General features: G+C 35.9%; 1 protein-coding gene across 7 annotated transcripts in view; it reads right to left on the bottom strand.

The window, feature by feature from the left end:
• Positions 1 to 1,643: 1,643 nt before the first annotated feature.
• Positions 1,644 to 18,786, bottom strand: part of ZDBF2 (zinc finger DBF-type containing 2) — a 39,195-nt gene continuing 22,052 nt past the window's right edge. For all 7 annotated transcript variants that reach the window (XM_076005864.1, XM_076005867.1, XM_012738883.2 and 4 more), the window contains one exon: positions 1,644 to 12,617. In XM_076005864.1, coding sequence (XP_075861979.1) covers positions 4,982 to 12,617 — 7,636 coding nt within the window. In that variant the 3' untranslated portion in view covers positions 1,644 to 4,981. The remainder of the gene's footprint in view (positions 12,618 to 18,786) is intronic.

The raw sequence follows: 18,786 nt of genomic DNA, 5'->3' as shown, positions 1-18,786 counted from the left end.
TGTGTAATTAATAGACTAGTAGCTTTTGTGAAAGAATGGATAAACACTGTCTAGCTACTAGTATTGCAACAATATCAGCAGCTATGGTCAAGTGCTATAGAACTAGAGCACCTAAGAGACCTTGAGGATGAGCAAGAGTGCTCGTCTGCTACCTAGAGAAAGGGGGGAATGTAGGGCAGAGGAAGGGCAGAGGAATTTGTAGGGCAGAGGAAGGGCAGAAGAATTCTTCCAATTGTTGGGAATTTACTTGGGTGGGGCAATGAGCTAACCGCAAACCTTTGCTTCTGGGCATTGCTTGCTTGCTACACCGCTGTAAGGGGAATTATGGGATGAGGTCATTGAAGCACAGGTGACTGGCCCATCAAGCAATAGAGGGCAACCAACCCGCCAATTATTTCAAAAGGCAATAGTGGGCAACCAATCATTTTAAAGGTCAACGCATGATCCATGCGTAGTCGGCTTGTGCGCAGCTTGTGCACTATGGGGATAAAAGGCATGCTGTTGTTCCGGTCGGGGTCCTTGCCTGCGAGAGTGGCCACTGCATTGGTGCTCTGGGGCTTGGACCCTGGCTAACCAGAAAATAAACCTCCTCTTGCGTGATTGCAAAAAAAAAAAAAAAAAACAAAAAAAAACAAACTTCATTATCCAGCATTCAGTAAGGGCTCAAGATGTACACACATCTACACAGCTTGAGAATCTGGAAAGTAATTTCCAGGTTTTAGTAAGCCTTAAATAAATCTGGAAATAAATTTATTACCACTTGCATGTAATAAATTATAGACATAGAAAAAAGTATAAATTTATAATTAAAGATTCAGCAACAAACTGTATTTTGTCCTAAACCTATTCCTTAATCAAGGTAAACAGCTTAAAATACTTTAGGAGAACTCTGAAGATATATATGTGTGTGTGTGTGTGTACATATATAACAAAGTATAACAAAGGAAAACACACTAGATTATCATTTCTCTAATATCTATAGTCTAATTAAAGTATAAAAAAAATGCTGAGACTCTTTCCCAGCCTCCCTATATTCATAAGGTGACATTTTGGTGTGTAATTCCCTAATTACGTGATCTTTTGGGATTTTCCACATTTTCTATACCTGAAAATCCTTTGCTGAAAATGAACTTCCATTTCACATTTTTACACTAGGAATTTATTATAAAGAGTAAGATGTTGTTCATCCTGACAATAACATCCAGACTAATCAACTCTGAAAATCAATACTACTGGGGCCAAAGGCACCTACCTCACTGACATAAACACACTTTCATGTTTTCATGTCTTTTATAATATATGCTATGGTACTGAAGGCACTGAAGGTCTCCCTTCCCAGCAGCTATCAAATAGTGATCTAGATACTGCTTCGTCAACCCAGTCCTGCTTCATGAACCCACCCCGTATTTGACCCTTTCAACAGGTACACAAAGTGAAGTTGCTAATCTACCACTCTACCAAATAAACAGTTGTTTGATCACTTGAATAACTACCACAGTGAATATAAGCTGTATATCTTTGGTTAAACTATTTTCTTACCAGCATCACATTTACATTCTCTAATCTGTGATCTCTCAATTTATAAAATGTACTTATGTTTTCATTATTCTCTTATTCTTTAAGTATTCCCAGAAAAAGTTTCTAACAAGAGAATGGAGACAAATTTCAGGGTTTAATAAGCTTTATTTTGATAACATCAAAAACAACTTTAGCGTTCACACTGCATTATAAAAAATACATTAGTCTTCACATTAGTTTTACATGGAAATATATAATTATTTGAATATTTAAATATAGCTTTTCTTTAACCAAAAAAAAAGTGTTACTCAAAGCCCTACTTACATAAATAATTTAAATGCACAAATGCGAAAACACACTTTACACAATATTGTCCACATACTGGATAACTCAGGACAATTACAATAAAAATCTATGCAAGATACTGAACAAGAACAAGATTAATCAAATATTCATTATGATTGTAATTTGATTTCTTACTCTTAAAAGAATTTAATGCATTCTTGAACACACAAAAGCATCAACTGTTTTATCTAATTTGCAAATGAAGCCAACATTTATTTAGACAAAAGGGGCACATCTTGTATCCTACTGAATTCTGAAAGTAACTCATTTCCAATTTAACTTAAATTATAAGTTTTACAATTTCAAATTTTCAAACTTGTCTAAAATAATGATTATAAGAACTTAGTAAATATTTCCAAAATGTTAAAAAAAATCATCAGTATTATGTTATAGTTTTGTATGTTTGATAATATAAATTTTAAACGAGCCTTTCCCTGCCCCCTCTCAAAATGGCAGACTTAAAAAGGGTAGACTTAAAAAAAAAAAAAAAAAATGGTAAAGATGGGCCAAGCGTGGCTCACGCCAATAATCCTAGCACTCTGGGAGGCTGAGGCAGGCGGATCACTCAAGGTCAGGGGTTCAAAACCAGACTGAGCAAGAGTGAGACCCCATCTCTAATAAAAATATAAAGAAATTAACTGGCCAACTAAAAATATATGGAAAAAATTAGCCGGGCATGGTGGTACACGCCTGTAGTCCCAGCTACTCGGGAGGCTGAGGCAGGCTGTGAGCGAGGCTGACGCCATGGCACTCTGGCCCGGGCAACAGAGTGAGACTCTGTCTCAAAAAAATAAATAAATAAATAAATGAAGGTAAAGATGATAAATTATATATGTATATTTTATATTAATAAAAAAATTTTTTAACTTCCAATGTGAAAAAGGTAGTAACTTCAAATTTTGATCACGTAGAGTATAAGAACTGTCCTCTCTGCATGATGACACACACTTACATAGTACATTATTTCCATATGATCTCTTTTAAACTTATGCAGGTAAAATGCAGAACATCTATGAATAGTACTCAGGGGAACTATGTGTCTATTCCATGGGAAAAAAGACACCAATACTCACAAATATAGTATTTTTATATACTAGTCATTTACTTCCTCATCAGTAGGACAAAGCTTTCTTCACAAATTAAAACTGGAGAATTATTTTGAACTAGTAGCCCACAGCGATATTTTAAGAAAGAAAACTAAAATATATTTGTATATGAGGAGGCAAAGATCGGGGAGCAGTGGCTCATGCCTGTAATCCTAACACTCTGGGAGGCCGAGGTGGGTGGATAGCTCAAGATCAGGAGTTTGAAACCAGCCTGAGCAATTGTGATACCCCGTCTCTACTAAAAATAGAACAAAATTAATTGGCCAACTAAAAATATATAGAAAAAATTAGCCGGGCATGGTGGCTCATGCCTGTAGTCCCAGCTACTCGGGAGGCTGAGGCAGAAGAATCGCTTGAGCCCAGGAGTTTGAGGTTGCTGTGAGCTAGGCTGACCCCATGGCACTCTAGCCCAGGCAACAGAGAGACTCTGTCTCAAAAAAAAGAAAAAAAAAAAAAAAGAAAAGAAAATGAGGAGGCAAGGTTGCAGTAATGCTATACATGCTGCTTTGCAACTAAAAAATATAAATCTTTTCAACATAATTACTGTTTAAATTTAGAAGGAAAGAAATTACAACAGAATTCCATCAAAACATACTCACAGGTTAAATGATGGCCCCTGAAATAAAACCACATTTAGAAGCCAGCTTTTACACTATTATTTCATTAATTCTAAGATAACACATTTTTATTTCTGAAATCAAGATACAGTTTACCACTGATCCAAGTTTCAACAAAATAAGGTAGTTACACGATACAGCTGAAATTCATGTTTCTTCTTAACATGGACAGAAAAAGATCCAGGATCTTGGCTTAACACGAATGAATGCTAACTGATTATATCTGTTCAACCAGTGGCCCTGAATAACGGTTCTGAATATAATCTTAGTACCCCAAATTTAAACTGCATATCAGCACATCTTTTATTTGAACTATCAAAAAATCAGTTAGCAAGTTTAAGACAAACTAATGCACAAATACAGATTTTCACTTGCAAAATGGGCTTCCACATAGGTTACTCAATTTTTTGAAATATTAAGATACACAATTTACTAATGACAATTAATGACCTGCTCAAATAATATTACCAAACCAATAACTTTAGTTCAAGCTATTAAAAAAAAAAGATAAGATAAAGTCTAAAATATTCTTAAGAAATAAGGCCACAAAGTAACCTGGATTTTCACATTAAAACACCAACACTTCACGTAGAGGATGGATTAAGGTGGCTTAAAAAAAAAAAGCCTGATCACACTGGCAAAACATTTTCTCGTAAGGATCTGATAATGCTAAAGAAAAATCACAGAACACTGTATGTATGCATGTGTCCAAATGAGACAAGTTAGAGATTTGCAGATCCAATTTAAATGAAGCAGGAGTTTGTTATATACATGAAACCACCAGGCAGTTTTTAAAAACTGGATTCAAGATTATGGAATCTCATTCTCTGGAATGCTTTTAAAAGACAGATAAATTATGGTTTGTTTGTCATAATTTAAGTCAACCCATTCAGAAGTTGAGATAATTCATTATATTTCCTTCTTTTTAATTATCCAGTTAGAATATTATATCAACAATGCCACTATGCAACACAAAGAATGTAGATACGTGTGCATTGTTCCAATTTTTCAAAAGCAATAGAAGATAGCATTAGTAAGTTTGCTATATTCATTCTCAAAATATTATAACTTGCTGGCATGAAAGAATCACAAAAAATAAATAAGAGGGACATGATGTAAGGGACAAAATTCTATATACTGTGCTAAATTATGACATAAATTAAGGTAAAGCTCTTCTACAAAAATGATGGGAAAAAGTTGCTTTTGAATTGTAAAAAAAAAGAACTCTAAACACTAATTTCAAATGAATATAAAAGGTTTGAAAAATAATATTTATAGCAAAATAGTTCAAGATTAATTTTCTCACCAAAGTTGGGAAAGCTGTGTGCTCTAAGTATCAAGTATATTTCAATAGAAGTACTGAATCCTCAACTATCCTTAATACAAAAGCTTCTTCTATTTTCTCTCACTGCCTCTCAATTTATTTGATAGCCGAGTATTCATTCTCTTAGCATGTGATGAAGGACGTGATAGACTTCTCAAAGAATATGGTTTAACATGTTCAGAAGAACTTTCCTTTTTGCTATTGTACTTCTTATTACCATACTTCCTTTTTCTTGCAGTGTTACCATTCTTCTTTTTCGCAACATGGCAAAAACCCTGTACAGGGTGCTTCAGAGAAAGACTTGATATAGTGCTTGACGGCTCTTCAGCACCAGCTGGTGGAACTGAGGAGTTCAAAAAAATTTTAGCTGGTCTCTTCACGTTCTTTAGCGTACTCACAACAGATTTTTTCTTCTTAAGATCCATTCCAATAGAAGTGCTCCTGGATTGATATCTACGACGTAAAAAAACAGAGTACTTCGAAATATACTTTCTAATTATATCACTTGGTTTGGTCTGCATCCAATTTGACTGTTTTTCTGAAGCTATTTCGGTTTTTTGCTGGAGAATAATTGGTTTTAAAACCTTTTTGGGAAAATCTGGCTTATTAGCAGTTGTCACCTTCCTTCTCTGAAGTTTTTTACTTTTACTTCCTGATGACTCTTTTCTAATCGATTTTGGAGACGTATTGGCAATATCACGCTTTAAAATAAGCAGCTGGAAATTATCTCCCTTTGGAACCTCACTAGCATTTGGAGCCTCTGAGTCTTTCAGAGAAGAGTCATCACTCCTGTTTTGTGAACTTAATCGGGATCTTGCAGGCATTGTCGTTGAGGGTGCTGAAGAGGAGCTCTGCCCATTAGCATCATTATCTCCTGCACTGGAGTTTCCGTTGTTCTTGTTTACATTAATTTTAACCCAGTTTTGATTGTCAAACTCTGGTACTACTATGTTCAGTGGAGGATTAGCCACAGTGTCCTTAAACCATGAGTCATAAGTGTTCCGTTTATATTTGCATATAAACTGTATATCATTATCCCAACTCTTTTTGGAGAAGTGAAGGCATTCACCTTCCTGCAGTTTAATATTTAGAGAAGAAAGAACATAGAATAAGGCTTTGGATTGCATAGGCCTCAAAACTGTAGTACTTGATTCAGGAAAGTTAACTGTCCCACATTTGACTTTCTTTTTTGCTTTTCTGTTAACCTGTGAATGTAAGCGCTTACTTTTTGGTGAGCCCTCCTCTTGTCTACTTTGTTTTCTTTTCCTTATTGGGAAATTCACAAAATTGGTTTGGGTTCCATGGCTAACTTTCACAGGCTGGCATGGAGAAGGCACATGCCTCTCTTGTTCAGGAGGCCTCTCTTGTTCAGGAGGCCTCTCTTGTTCAGGTGGCCTCTCGTGTTCAGGTGGTCTCTCTTGTTCAGGTGGCCTCTCGTGTTCAGGTGGCCTCTCGTGTTCAGGAGGCCTCTCTGCTGGAGGAGGAGGATGGCATGGTTTATCTGAGGCCACTGAAGAGTCAACAATTTTTGAAACACTACTTGCAGTATCATTACAATCTGATGGAGCTTGAGTTGATGCAGTGTCCTGAAGGTCAGCCCAGGTAACCCTCTTTTTTTTCTTAGTCGAAGAAACCTTTTTGGTCTTAGAGTCATCATCAAAGTAACAGTGGAAACGACCTTCCCTAAATTCCTTCACAAGAGTGTTAATTTTTATGTCATCTTCTCTCATTATTTGAGACCATGTTTTCCCCACAAATGAAGGAGGGACATGAGGCAAGGCTTCAAGAACTGGTTCATCAGCATTATCTTCTACGACTTCCTTTGCTTTTTCCAGGCTCTTTACAGAATCAACCATGGGAACAGAGCTTGATTGGGGATCATGGTTCTTTTCTTCCAGGTTAGAAGAAACCTTCTTAAATAGGTCTGTTTTATTAACAGCTTCTTGAGGCTGATCAGTATCAGACTGAAGAGAGCGATCACACTGAAGGTTGATCTCAGACCTACCAGGTTCACAGCTCATGCTTTCTAGCTGCCTACGTTTTGACTGCAAACGGGTTTCTTTAGCAGGCATTTGATGTACTACTGACTCAGAAGAGGCATCAAAGTCCTTGGCAGAAACACTAGATTTACAGCTCTTACCTTTCGGGCCAGTATTTCTTAGATCTTTCCCATCTTTCCGAAGGCTTACTTTCTTGCGAGCTTTCTGCCGGCGGCGAGTTACTGGCCGAGAAGTGGCTTTAGGACGATTAGATTTACGGCGCTTATTTCCTGGGTCAACATAGTTCACCATTTTTTGATCAGGCTCTTCTGACTGGTAAGTCATCAACTGATCAGAGGCATCAACATTAATAGTTACTTCAGAACCACAAGACTGATTATTTGAATTCCCCAGAATAATATAGTCTCTCTTCCGGTTTATTATTTTAAAAGTCTCTTCAGATTCGCTTGCCACTGATGGAGGAAGGTCTTGACAAACACATCTTACTTCAGGACCAAAAGAGTCACAGCTCTCCTCTTCTTCATGGATACATTCTGCATGTATACAGTCAATTTCGCTGACAGCCATTTGAGGTGGGTCAGTCACTAACTCAAAAGGGATGTCAGGATGAGAAATTACGTCACAATCACCATCACCAGGCACAACGTCCACAAGTACTACTTTCGGAAGATCTGTTTCTTTGACGGACGGTGGATACTGGTTAACTACTATTTCAAAAGGTCCAACAGAATCACACATTTCAGAATCACTAGGTTCACCGGTCTTTTCTTCCATGCCAAGATGCTTTTCCTGCTGAAAGTTTATTTCTTTGCAAGCCACTTGAGGTTGGCAAACTTCTGACTGAAAATGAATACCAGAACCACATTGTATTTCAGAAGCAAAGAATTCGCAGTTCTTATTTTCTAGGTCATTATGATACTTCTTTTGTAAGTTTATTTCTTTGCCAGACACAGGAGATTGATCAGGCACAAAATGAACAGGAATAACAGAATCACAATTCACTTCAAAGCCACCTAGTCTATAGCTGTTATCTTCCAAGTAAATATGGTCTTCCTTCCAAAGATTTATTTCTCTGACAGCTTTTTGAACTTGGGTAGTTCCTGACTGAAAAGGATTACTGGAATCAAAGCTTACTTCAGGAGCACAAGGATCAATGTTCTTATCTTCCAAATTAGGATGCATCTCTTCTAAAATCTGTGGTCGCTTAATCACTGACTGAAAAGGAATATTTGAAACATAAATTATTTCAGAATCATGTGGTTCATAGCTCTTATTGTCCAGATAAACACGTCGTTCATCCCTCAGAAGACTTTCTTTAGTAGCCCTTTGAATTTCATTAGTCACAGACTGAAGAGGTTTATCAGAATCGAAATTTGCTTTAGAATTACCAGGCTTAACAATCTCACTTTCCAAGCCAACATGCTCTCTCCAAAGGTTAAGCTTCTTTACTCCTTCAGTTTGACCAGCCATTGACTGAAGGACATCAGAACCATAAACAATTCCAAAACTCCTAGCTTCATGCCTCTTATCTTCCATGTCCACTTCTTCATCCTTCCAAAGGCTTATTTCTCTAACAGTCTCTCTAAGCTGGTCAGCCACTGACTGAAGAGGGTCATCAGAATCAAAACTTATTTCAGAACCACAGGACTGACTGTGCTTACCTCCTAGCTCAATGTGCTCCTGCTCCAAAAGAGTTACTTGAGGTCCATCAACTATTGGCTGAACCAAGAAATCAGAATCCAAATGCATTTGAGAACAACTCTCCTGGAAGTTCTTAATATCGAAATATATATGCTCTTCATTTCCAAGGTTTATTTGTTTAACAGCTACTTCAAGTTGATCAACCACAGGCTGAACAGAACCATCAGAATTATTTACAGCTACTTCAGGTCGATTAGCTGCAGACTGAGCAGAACCATCAGAATTATTTACAGCAACTTCAGGTCGATTAGCCGCAGGCTGAGCAGAACCGTCAGAATTATTTACAGCTACTTCAGGTCGATTAGCCGCAGGTCGATTAGCCGCAGGTCCATCAGCCGCAGGTCCATCAGCCGCAGGCCGACCAGCATCATCAGAATTATTTTTTAATTTAGCAGCCCTATATTCCTCAATCTTAAGTTTCAGGACAGCAACCTCATTCTTCCATAGGTTTATTTTTTTAATCGCATCCTGAAGTTGTGAAGAATCAAAAGTTATTCGAGAACCGCTTGATTCACTGTTTTTGTCTTCCTGATCAACATGACTTTCCTGCAAAGGGGCTAGTTGAGGTTGGTCAGTGACTGAATGAAGAGGAACATTAACATCCAAATTTACTTCAAAACTTCTCTGTTCAGTACTTTCATCTTCTGGGTCATTATGGTCCTCCTTCAAAACAGCTTCTTGAGGCTTCTCAGACTGAGAAGCAACATCAGAATCCTGAATTATTTCAGAACCACTACATTTGTCATCCTCATTTTCTGGAACATGCTGCTTCTTTCTGGTGATGTTTTTAGTAGCTGCTTGAGGTTCAGCTAATGAACAATGAGAAACACCAGGATCTGAATTTGTTTCAGAACCACTAAATTCAGCACTTTTACCTTGGAATTCAGAATGCCTTCCTTTTTTATGCCTTCTTTCCTTAACAACTCCAGGTCTGTGAGTCGCTGACTGAAGAGGGACATCAGAGTCCACATGTGTTTCAAAAACGCCCTTGTTTTCTGAGTCTATGTGCTCTTCTTTCTGAAGGTTTATTTCTTCAATGGGATCTTCAGAATGTCCAGTCATTGAATGAAAAATGATATCATAATTAAAACTTAATTCAGAATCAGTAGGTTCATTTTCCTTATTTTCTAAGTATACCTGGTCTTCTTGTTGAGGGTTGAATTCTTTAACAGCAACTTCAGGAGAATTAGTCACTGAATGAAGAGGGGTGTAAGAATCCGAACTTACTTCAGAATCACTGGGTTCATCGTTCTCCCGTTCTAAGTGTTCATACTCTTCATTCTGAATGATTACTTCGTTAACAGCTACTTCAGGAGAATTAGTCACTGAATGAGGAGAGGTGTAAGAAACTGAACTTATTTCAGAACCACAGGGTTCATCATTCTCCCTTTCTGAGTCTTCATACTCTTCACTCTGAATGATCACTTCGTTAATAGCTACTTCAAGAGAATTAATCATTGAATGAGGAGGGCTGTAAGAATCCGAACTTATTTCAGAACCACAGGGTTCATCATTCTCCCTTTCCGAGTCTTCATATTCTTCATTCTGAATGATTACTTCGTTAACAGCTACTTCAGGAGAATTAGTCACTGAATGAGGAGGGGTGTAAGAAACCGAACTTATTTCAGAACCACAGGGTTCATCATTCTCCCTTTCTGAGTCTTCATACTCTTCACTCTGAATGATCACTTCGTTAATAGGTACTTCAAGTTGATCATTTTCTGAATAAAGAGGAACATCAAAATCAAAAGGTATTTCAGAAACATAAGATTCATTATTTTTACTTTCCACAGCAACAGGTTCTTCCTCATAAACAGCCATATAAGGTTGGTCAACTACTGATTCAAAAGTTAGGTTAGAACTAGTTGACCCACGGCTCTCATCTCTCAGGTAAATGCGTTCTTTATTTCTTCCAATACCCAGCCGAGCCCGCTCAGCAGCTGACAGAGGAGCAGGATCGGATTCTAAAGTCAAGTTGGAACTGGAACATGCACAGCTATTAACTTCTGTGTCGATATTTAGCTCTTTAATGTTTACTTCATCCAAAGCCTCTTGAAGCTGATCATTAGCTGACTGATAAGAAGAAGCAGGAGAATCAGAGCGTAGATTAGAAATGCTAGACTGAATGCTCTTACTGTCTAGGTCAGTATCTTCTTTCTGAGGGTTCACTTCTTCAACTGCTGCTTGAGGATGGTCAGCCATGAATTGAGCATCAGTGTGAAAATCCATTTCAGGACCATGATACTCATAATTCATATCCCCAAGGTAAGAACTCTCCTCTCTGAGACTTACTTCTTCAATAGCCCTTTGGGGTTCATCAGTCACTGTCTCAAGAGAGACATCACAATCAAGACGTGCCTTAGCACTACTGGGTTTACGTTTCTTATGTTTTGGTTTCAGATGCCTTTCTTTGACAATTGTTTGGGGATGATCAACTCCTGACTGAAAAGAATCATCACAATCAAAACCTGTTTCAGAACAACTTGATTCACAGTACTCATCAACCAAGCCAGTGTGAACCTTCCTCCGAAGTTTTATTTCTCTCACAGCCACTGGGGGTTGGTCAACCACTGATTGAGGTGGAAAAACAGAATCAGCACTTACTTCAGAGCTACTAGATCCACAGTTCTTATCAATCAAACCAATGTGCTCCTCCTTAGAACGGTTTACTTCTTTTACAGGCTGTTGAGGGTGGCCGTTAGTCGACTGAAGTGAGGCATCACAATCAAAATTCACTTCAGAACTACTAGATTCATAACTTTGGTCAACCAGGCTAATATGCGTTGTATTCTGAAGACTTATTTCCTTAACAATCACTGAGGATTGGTTGGTAACCAACTGAAGAGAGTCGTCACAATCAGAACTTATTTCAGAACCATTAAATTTATTATTATTATTATACTGTAAATCAGCATCCACTTCCTCGGAATGGTTTATTTCTTTGGCAGTCACTTTAGATTGGTCAGTCAGAGAATGAAAAGAAGAACCGCAATCAGAACTCGTTTCAGAATCTCTAGATTCACAGTTGTTATCTTCTTGGTCAGTCTCATTCCAAAGGCTCAAGTCTCGAGTAGCCTCTTGGGGTTGAGGAGATGCTGACTGAAGAGAGCTACAATCAAATTTCAATTCAGAACTCCCTAAGCACTTCTGTTTCAAAAAGGCTGACTTGTTAGCAACCAAATGCTTTTCTTCTTGAGTATAAACCACATTAGGAAAAAATCCCTCATGGTATTTTGGAATGGCATCCTCACATATTTCTTTATTAGAAGGCATGTCAGTGTTATTCACGTTTACTGCTGAGTTTACTTCTAACTCATGAGGAGAATCAACTCTTAAGGGCCCCTCAGTATCCACAGGTTCACGGAATTTAGAACCAGCTGACAAAATTTTGCCTTGAGATTTTACATCTTTCTGTAAAACCAATTTATCTGAATTTATACCTAAAGATTCACTGTTGGATTCTTTAGGTTTCTGATATGAAACTGAAGAAGTTTCTAGATTGAATGATACTGTAGGCTTTCTAGAGACCCTGTCTGGCTCAAGGTCAACTTTGTTTGGGTCACATTTGTTAACTGAATCCAAATGGGCTGCTGGTGGTAACCCAGTCATATTAGTTTTGACTGGGCTATCGTAAGAACTTTCAGGTAAACGACTAGGAGGAGCATTAAAAATCACTGGGGGACGTGTTAAGTTGTTTCCATTATTTGTAGCTTGACCAATATCTATTGAATTACATGTTTTCATACCAGTCCCAATTTTATAAAAAATCTCCAAGGGCTGCTGCTGTCCTTTCTCCAGTTTCTGAATAACTGATGGTCGAACTGGCACCTCCTCTGTACACTGCTGAGATATACTAGGTATGGAATGTAATGCTTCAGTAGGCTCAAAACTCTTAGCACGTGTATCTTCTTCGGTTTCTGCACCATCCCCATCCTGTTCTTCAGAAACAGAATTATCCAGAGGAATCACTTCAGAAGCTGACGCAGGATTCACACGTTGCACTGATCTAAAATGAAAGGGGGAAAATACAGAAAAATATTGTAATCTCAGTTTAAAATGTTAAAATAAAGGCATAATAAATGTTATTTTCTTTCTGTTCTGGGCTATCTTTAAAGGACCAAGAATTAAGGCAATCACACCAGGCTATACTACATGTACTTCAGGAGGTAATCAGTGCAGAAGGTAGGAGGAGCTTTACCAATTGCTACTTAAACACAAATAGCTCATAAACATGAGAAAAATGCAAATAAAGCCATATATTATTTTTCAGTTATCCCAGTGGTAAGTAGCAAAAAGTTTGACACAGTTACTTAACCTTGTATGCCTCAGATTCTGCCTCCAAAAAAAGGAAATAATACACTATTTTCCCTCATGAGATTGTTTTGAAGAGTGAATAATTAATTAGTTGTTATATGTAAAGAGTATTAAAAAGAAAAAATAGCCTGGTGTATAGTAAGCATTCACAAATGTTAGCTAGCTATTTTGACATGTCATTTTGGCAAGGATGTAAGGACGTGAGCATTTTTTAATAGGTTGCTGGTAGGACTATAGATTAGTTAACATCTGTGAGGATTATTAGTTAACCTCTATATAGATTAGTAACTTCCATGAAGAAGAATTTGGCAATGTTTACTAAAATTAAAAATGTACGTACCCTCTGATCTAGTAACTTCACTTTTGGTTTTCTCTTGTGTCTAATGAGGAAAATACCAGGATATTCACAACTACTTTTTTCTTTTTTGATAAGAGCAAACAACTGAATCAAACTTAATGCCCATCAACTGGATACTGGTTAAATACTCAACAGTACTTAATGGTATACAATGTATGTTTTTAAAATAATAAGGCAACTCTATATAGACACAAAAGATTAATTACTATAAATATTGTTAGTGAAAATCAAATGTATATAGAATGCTATCATTTATGTAAGATAGAAGAGAAAAAAACTATACACTTCAAATAGCTATAGACAGACAGATAAGAAACACTTGTTACCTCTAGAGAAGTGATTACAGGATGGCAGCAATGTAAGAAAGACATATTTTTTAAAATGTCCTTTGAATTATGCCTACATGTCTGTACTTCCCATTCAAAATTTTGAATTACATTGCTTTTTAAAAGACCTAAAACTTTCATATCTAAAACCAGCCTATCAATCTCTTCTACCAGCATCAATACAACATGCTTGACCCAAAGCATTTTAGGGATTGCTCTTTCATATATGTAAGCAGCTGACCTAATGATATTGCCATATCCTGGATTCTTAATTAAAGAGAGGCAAAATTTCAGTCATACAGCCACCACCCACTTATGACTTATGACTATGACCCACTTAGGACTTATGACTATCTAGATTCAAGGTCCTACGCTAGGTACTGAGGCAAAGAAAGATAAGCTGTCTCTTAAGGACCATTCAAGTAGCCACAGAAGGCAGATACATAAAAAATAATTATAATTCAAAATGCTAAGTGTCATCATAATCTAGACCTATTAAAAAAAGATTAAACTGTCACAGCCAAGAGGAGCCTGAAGAGACTTGGTAAGTAAATGTAATAGTATCCTGGAGGGGATTGTGAAACAGAAAAAAAGAGGTAAAACTAAGGAAATCTTAGTTTAGAAAAACTTAGATTAGGTAAAAACTAAAAAAGATATGAATAATCTATAGACTTTAATGTGTTAATATTAGTTCATTATTTCCAATAAATGTACTATATTACAGTAAGATGTTAATAATAGGGAAACTGGATGAGAGAGTATTATAGGGATGCTGTACTATTTTCTCAATTTTTCTATAAATCTAAAACTTAAACTTTTAAAACTTAGTTTATAAAAATAAACAACAGATTAACACCTAAAAAAATTAAATATTTTCCAATTTGAGCGATGCCACATTTGTCTAAGACAACATGCAAACATATATTAGCCACATGAAACTTTTTTTTAACATAGGTATTACTGTTACTATTTTTCCCATATAAATTTATTACCTTAATTCATTTTTAATTTGGAAAATAAAATAGTTAACTCTGCACCACGTGCTCACTTTAGCAGCACCTATACTAAACCCTGCACCAAAATATCATGATGGCACCAAAAAATCCATAATTTTTCATACTTCTAAATTCTAATCAATGAAATTGCAGTGCAATAACCACTGTACCACAGTTTTTCAGAACACTGGACTATCTTTATTTGCCTTAAGGACTATCACAACATTCTCAAAATAAAACTAATTTTGTAACATGTAGCTAAAAATAAAAAAAAAAGAAAGAAAGAAAAGAAAAAAGGTAGAACCATACAATCAAACAAGTGGGTAAAAATCCCAAAAAAACTCAGCAACTGCCACTTGGATGCTTTGATTTGCATCTGTATTTGTGTATGTGTATCTTTAAGATTAACAATTAAATCATAATCCCTTTTTCTAGTCATTTGTAACTAACTTTACAACTAAAAAAGGCCTCCAAAAATCTAACTATTAAAGGTTAAAAATCACTTTCATATAACTCTTGAGCTAAAAATAAAAATTTTTAAACTATAAATAAATAAAATAAAATAATTATTTAAAATATATCCAAGCCGGGAGCGGTGGCTCACGCCTGTAATCCTAGCACTCTGGGAGGCTGAGGCGGGCAGATTGCTCGAGGTCAGGAGTTTGAAACCAGCCTGAGCAAGAGCAAGACCCTGTCTCTACTATAAATAGAAAGAAATTAATTGGCCAACTAATATATATATAAAAAATTAGCCGGGCACGGTGGCGCATGTCTGTAGTCCCAGCTACTCGGGAGGCTGAGGCAGAAGGATTGCTTGAGCCCAGGAGTTTGAGGTTGCTGTGAGCTAGGCTGACGCCACGGCACTCACTCTAGCCTGGTCAACAAGCGAGACTCTGTCTCAAAAAATAAAATAAAATAAAATAAAATAAAATAAAATAAAATAAAATAAAATAAAATAAAATAAAATAAAATAAAATAAAATAAAATAAAATAAAATAAAATAAAATAAAATAAAATAAAATAAAATAAAATAAAATAAAATAAAATAAAATAAATAAAATATATCCAAATCTATGAGACATAACCAAAATGAAAACTTCATACTTTTAAATACTACCATTAAAAAAAGAATTAGTAAACACAACTAGGTGAGCACCCAATTTAAGAGATGGAAAAATAACCAAATTGCTTCCATAAAAAAAGTAGAGAAAATAAGAAAAGGGAAAAAACCTAATGAATAGGAAACAAAAACAAGGCAAGAGTTGATTTTCAGGAAGGCTAAAAACAATAGAAAAACCTGCAATGTCTAGAGAGTAGAAGAAAAGAAAATGTTTTAAAAAACCATAAACTTATCATTTAGAAAGCATATAAATAAAATAATGTAGTGTTGACATAGGATTTTTAAAAAATCAAGGGAACAAAATGGTATTCAAAATTAAATATATATACACAATACATAAATACAGGAATTTAAGTTATAATAGAGGTGGTGACATTTTTTATCAGTGGGGACAATTAGAGATAAATTTATAAAAAATTAAGTAGAAGTCCTGCCTCACACCACATATAAAAACAAATATTTATTTATTTATTTTGAGATAGGGTCTCACTGTTGCCTGACAGTGGCGTCATCAGAGCTCACTGCAATCTCAAACTCCTGGGCTCAAGGAACCCTTCTCCTGCCTCACCCTCCCAAGTAGCTGGGACTACAAGTGTGTGCCACCACTCTGGGTTTATTTTATTTTTTTTAGAGACAGGGCCTATTTGCTCAGGCTAGTCTGGAACTTCTGGCTAGCCTCAAGTGACATGCTCGCCTCAGCCCCCCAAAGTGGTAGGTAGGGTTGAAGGCAGAAGCCACTGAGCCCGGCCTGATTAAAAATATTTAAAAGAAGAAACAAAGGTATCAAAAAAAGACATGACAAAAAAAAAAAAAAAAAGACATGAAAGAAGACATTAAAAAATTCTCCTTAGAGTTGATTATGTCAAAATGTTTAATTTCTGTATGATAAAATACAACATATATAATTAAAAGACATATAACAGCTTCTAAAAAATATTTGTAACATGTTTAAAATACAAAAGACTATCATCCATACTCAAATAATTGCTTAAAAATGCAAAATATACAAATAACTCAATAGAAAAACAGGCAAAGTATATGAACAAACAATTTATAGGATAAAATACGAGGTCTGTCCAGAAAGTATCCAGCCATTGTTAATGTAAGATGTAATAGTACATGGCTGAATACTTTCTGGACAGACCTCATATGCCCAATCAATATACAAAAAGAAGTTCCACTTTACTCATAAATAAAGACAGGCTAATTAGGAGATATACTTTTTTGGTCTATTATACTGGTGGTGGGGGGGAGAGGTAGATAATCCCAGTGTTGGCAAGAATGACAAGAAATGAGCATTCTCTTATACTCTTGATGTGTATATAAATAGGTATAGCCTTCTAGGAAGTGTCCAGCAAGGATTTAAAATGTTCAGTGGAGGGGTAGGGCTAAAAAATAAAATACAATAAAAAAATCCATATACAATTTGAGCCACAAAGTAAATAATAAATAGTAGCAGATTAAAACACACAATAGGCTGGGTACAGTGGCTCATGCCTATAATCCCAGCACTTTAGAGGCCAAGGTGAGAAGACTGCTTGAGGCTAGGACTTCAAGACCAGCCTGGTCAAAATAGCCCTGTCTCTATAAAGAACAGAAAAATTAGCCAGGTATGGTGGGGCACATCTGTAGTCCCAGCTCCTGGGAAGGCTGAGGCAGGAGAATTGCTTGAGCCCAGGAATTTGAGGTTGCAGTGAGCTATGATGACACCACTATACTCTAGCGCAGGCAACAGAGCAAGATCTTTTCTCAAAAATAAAACAAAACCCACACAATAAAAGAAAGTCTATAATGTTATAAATAAATACTTTAATAAATAGTGAGGGAAAAAGATTTTGATTAATAAATGTAATACCTGTTTCAGGGAAGAATCATCAATGGATGCTTAAAATAAGTCAGTGAAAGTAAGATGAGAAACAGGATTATTTACATAGTCAAAGTTCTTCCCCACAAGATTCTTATTAATTACAACAGGAAAAACAGTAGTAGCTTTACAGTGGAGTAACTTTGCAGACACAACCTTAATCAAGTAACCCAAGTTAACATTGCCAAGCAATGACATGGCAACATCATGTGTCTCCTGGTTTAATACACTAAGAAGGGTACAACATCAGTTCTGAGATATTCGTACCCAAAATTCATAAATTAAGTTTAATCATAAAAAAATACCAGGCAGACAGAATTTTGAGAATATCTCATAAAATAACTGGCCAGTACTCTTTAAAAAGGAATCAAGGTCTTAAAAGCAAAGAAAAACTGAGGAATTATTCAAGATTAAGGGAAAACAAAGATATATGACAACTAAATGCAATGATCCTGGACTGGATCCTGGTCCAAAAAAAGGACAATAGTAGGACAACTTAAAAAATTTAAATAAGATCTATAGATTAGCTAATATCATGGTATCAGTGTAATTTCCTAGTTTTGATCATTGTATTTCAGTTATTTTAGATTTAGTATCTGGAGAAACCAGGTGAAGATGATACCAGAATTTCTTGTACCAGTTATGTAATATTTTTGTAAGCCTAAAATTATTCCAAAATGGAAAATTAAAAAATAAAGTAAATTTTTAAGGTCCATAAACCCTGTCCCATAAATTCAAATTCTGGAGGCTGTATCACACAAATAATTTCATGTACAAATATGTTTGCTGAAGCATTATTTAGAAGGGTTATAAACTGGAAATTTATACTGACCCAAGAATAGGCTAATTCTGTTCTAATCACATTTTTTCCCTCTGACTTCTCCCCATTAAAACATTTTCACCATTTCTAAATTCTAGGTTAGTGACCTGCAAAGCAGAGAAATTTATTCCCTTTTCTACTTACTGGTGTGCATCTCAACTAAATCTGCACAGACGTGCTAATGATTTTTTTTTGCCTTATCTTATACAGCTGGAGCTACTAACTCATTGTAGTATTTAATTTTCTACCAATGTTTTTCTTTAACATAGGACATTAACTCTTAAATGTTTTCAAAATAATTATTTTTATTAAAACTCCTGAACAAATTGATACAAGAAAAAGCTATCAAGATATTGACAAATTATAACAGCCACTTCT

This window comes from Microcebus murinus, chromosome 8 (genome assembly GCF_040939455.1).
Source record: "Microcebus murinus isolate Inina chromosome 8, M.murinus_Inina_mat1.0, whole genome shotgun sequence".
Lineage (NCBI taxonomy): Eukaryota > Metazoa > Chordata > Mammalia > Primates > Cheirogaleidae > Microcebus > Microcebus murinus.
The sequence above is the reverse complement of the archived record's forward strand: the minus strand, read 5'-3'. Positions and strand labels throughout refer to the sequence as shown.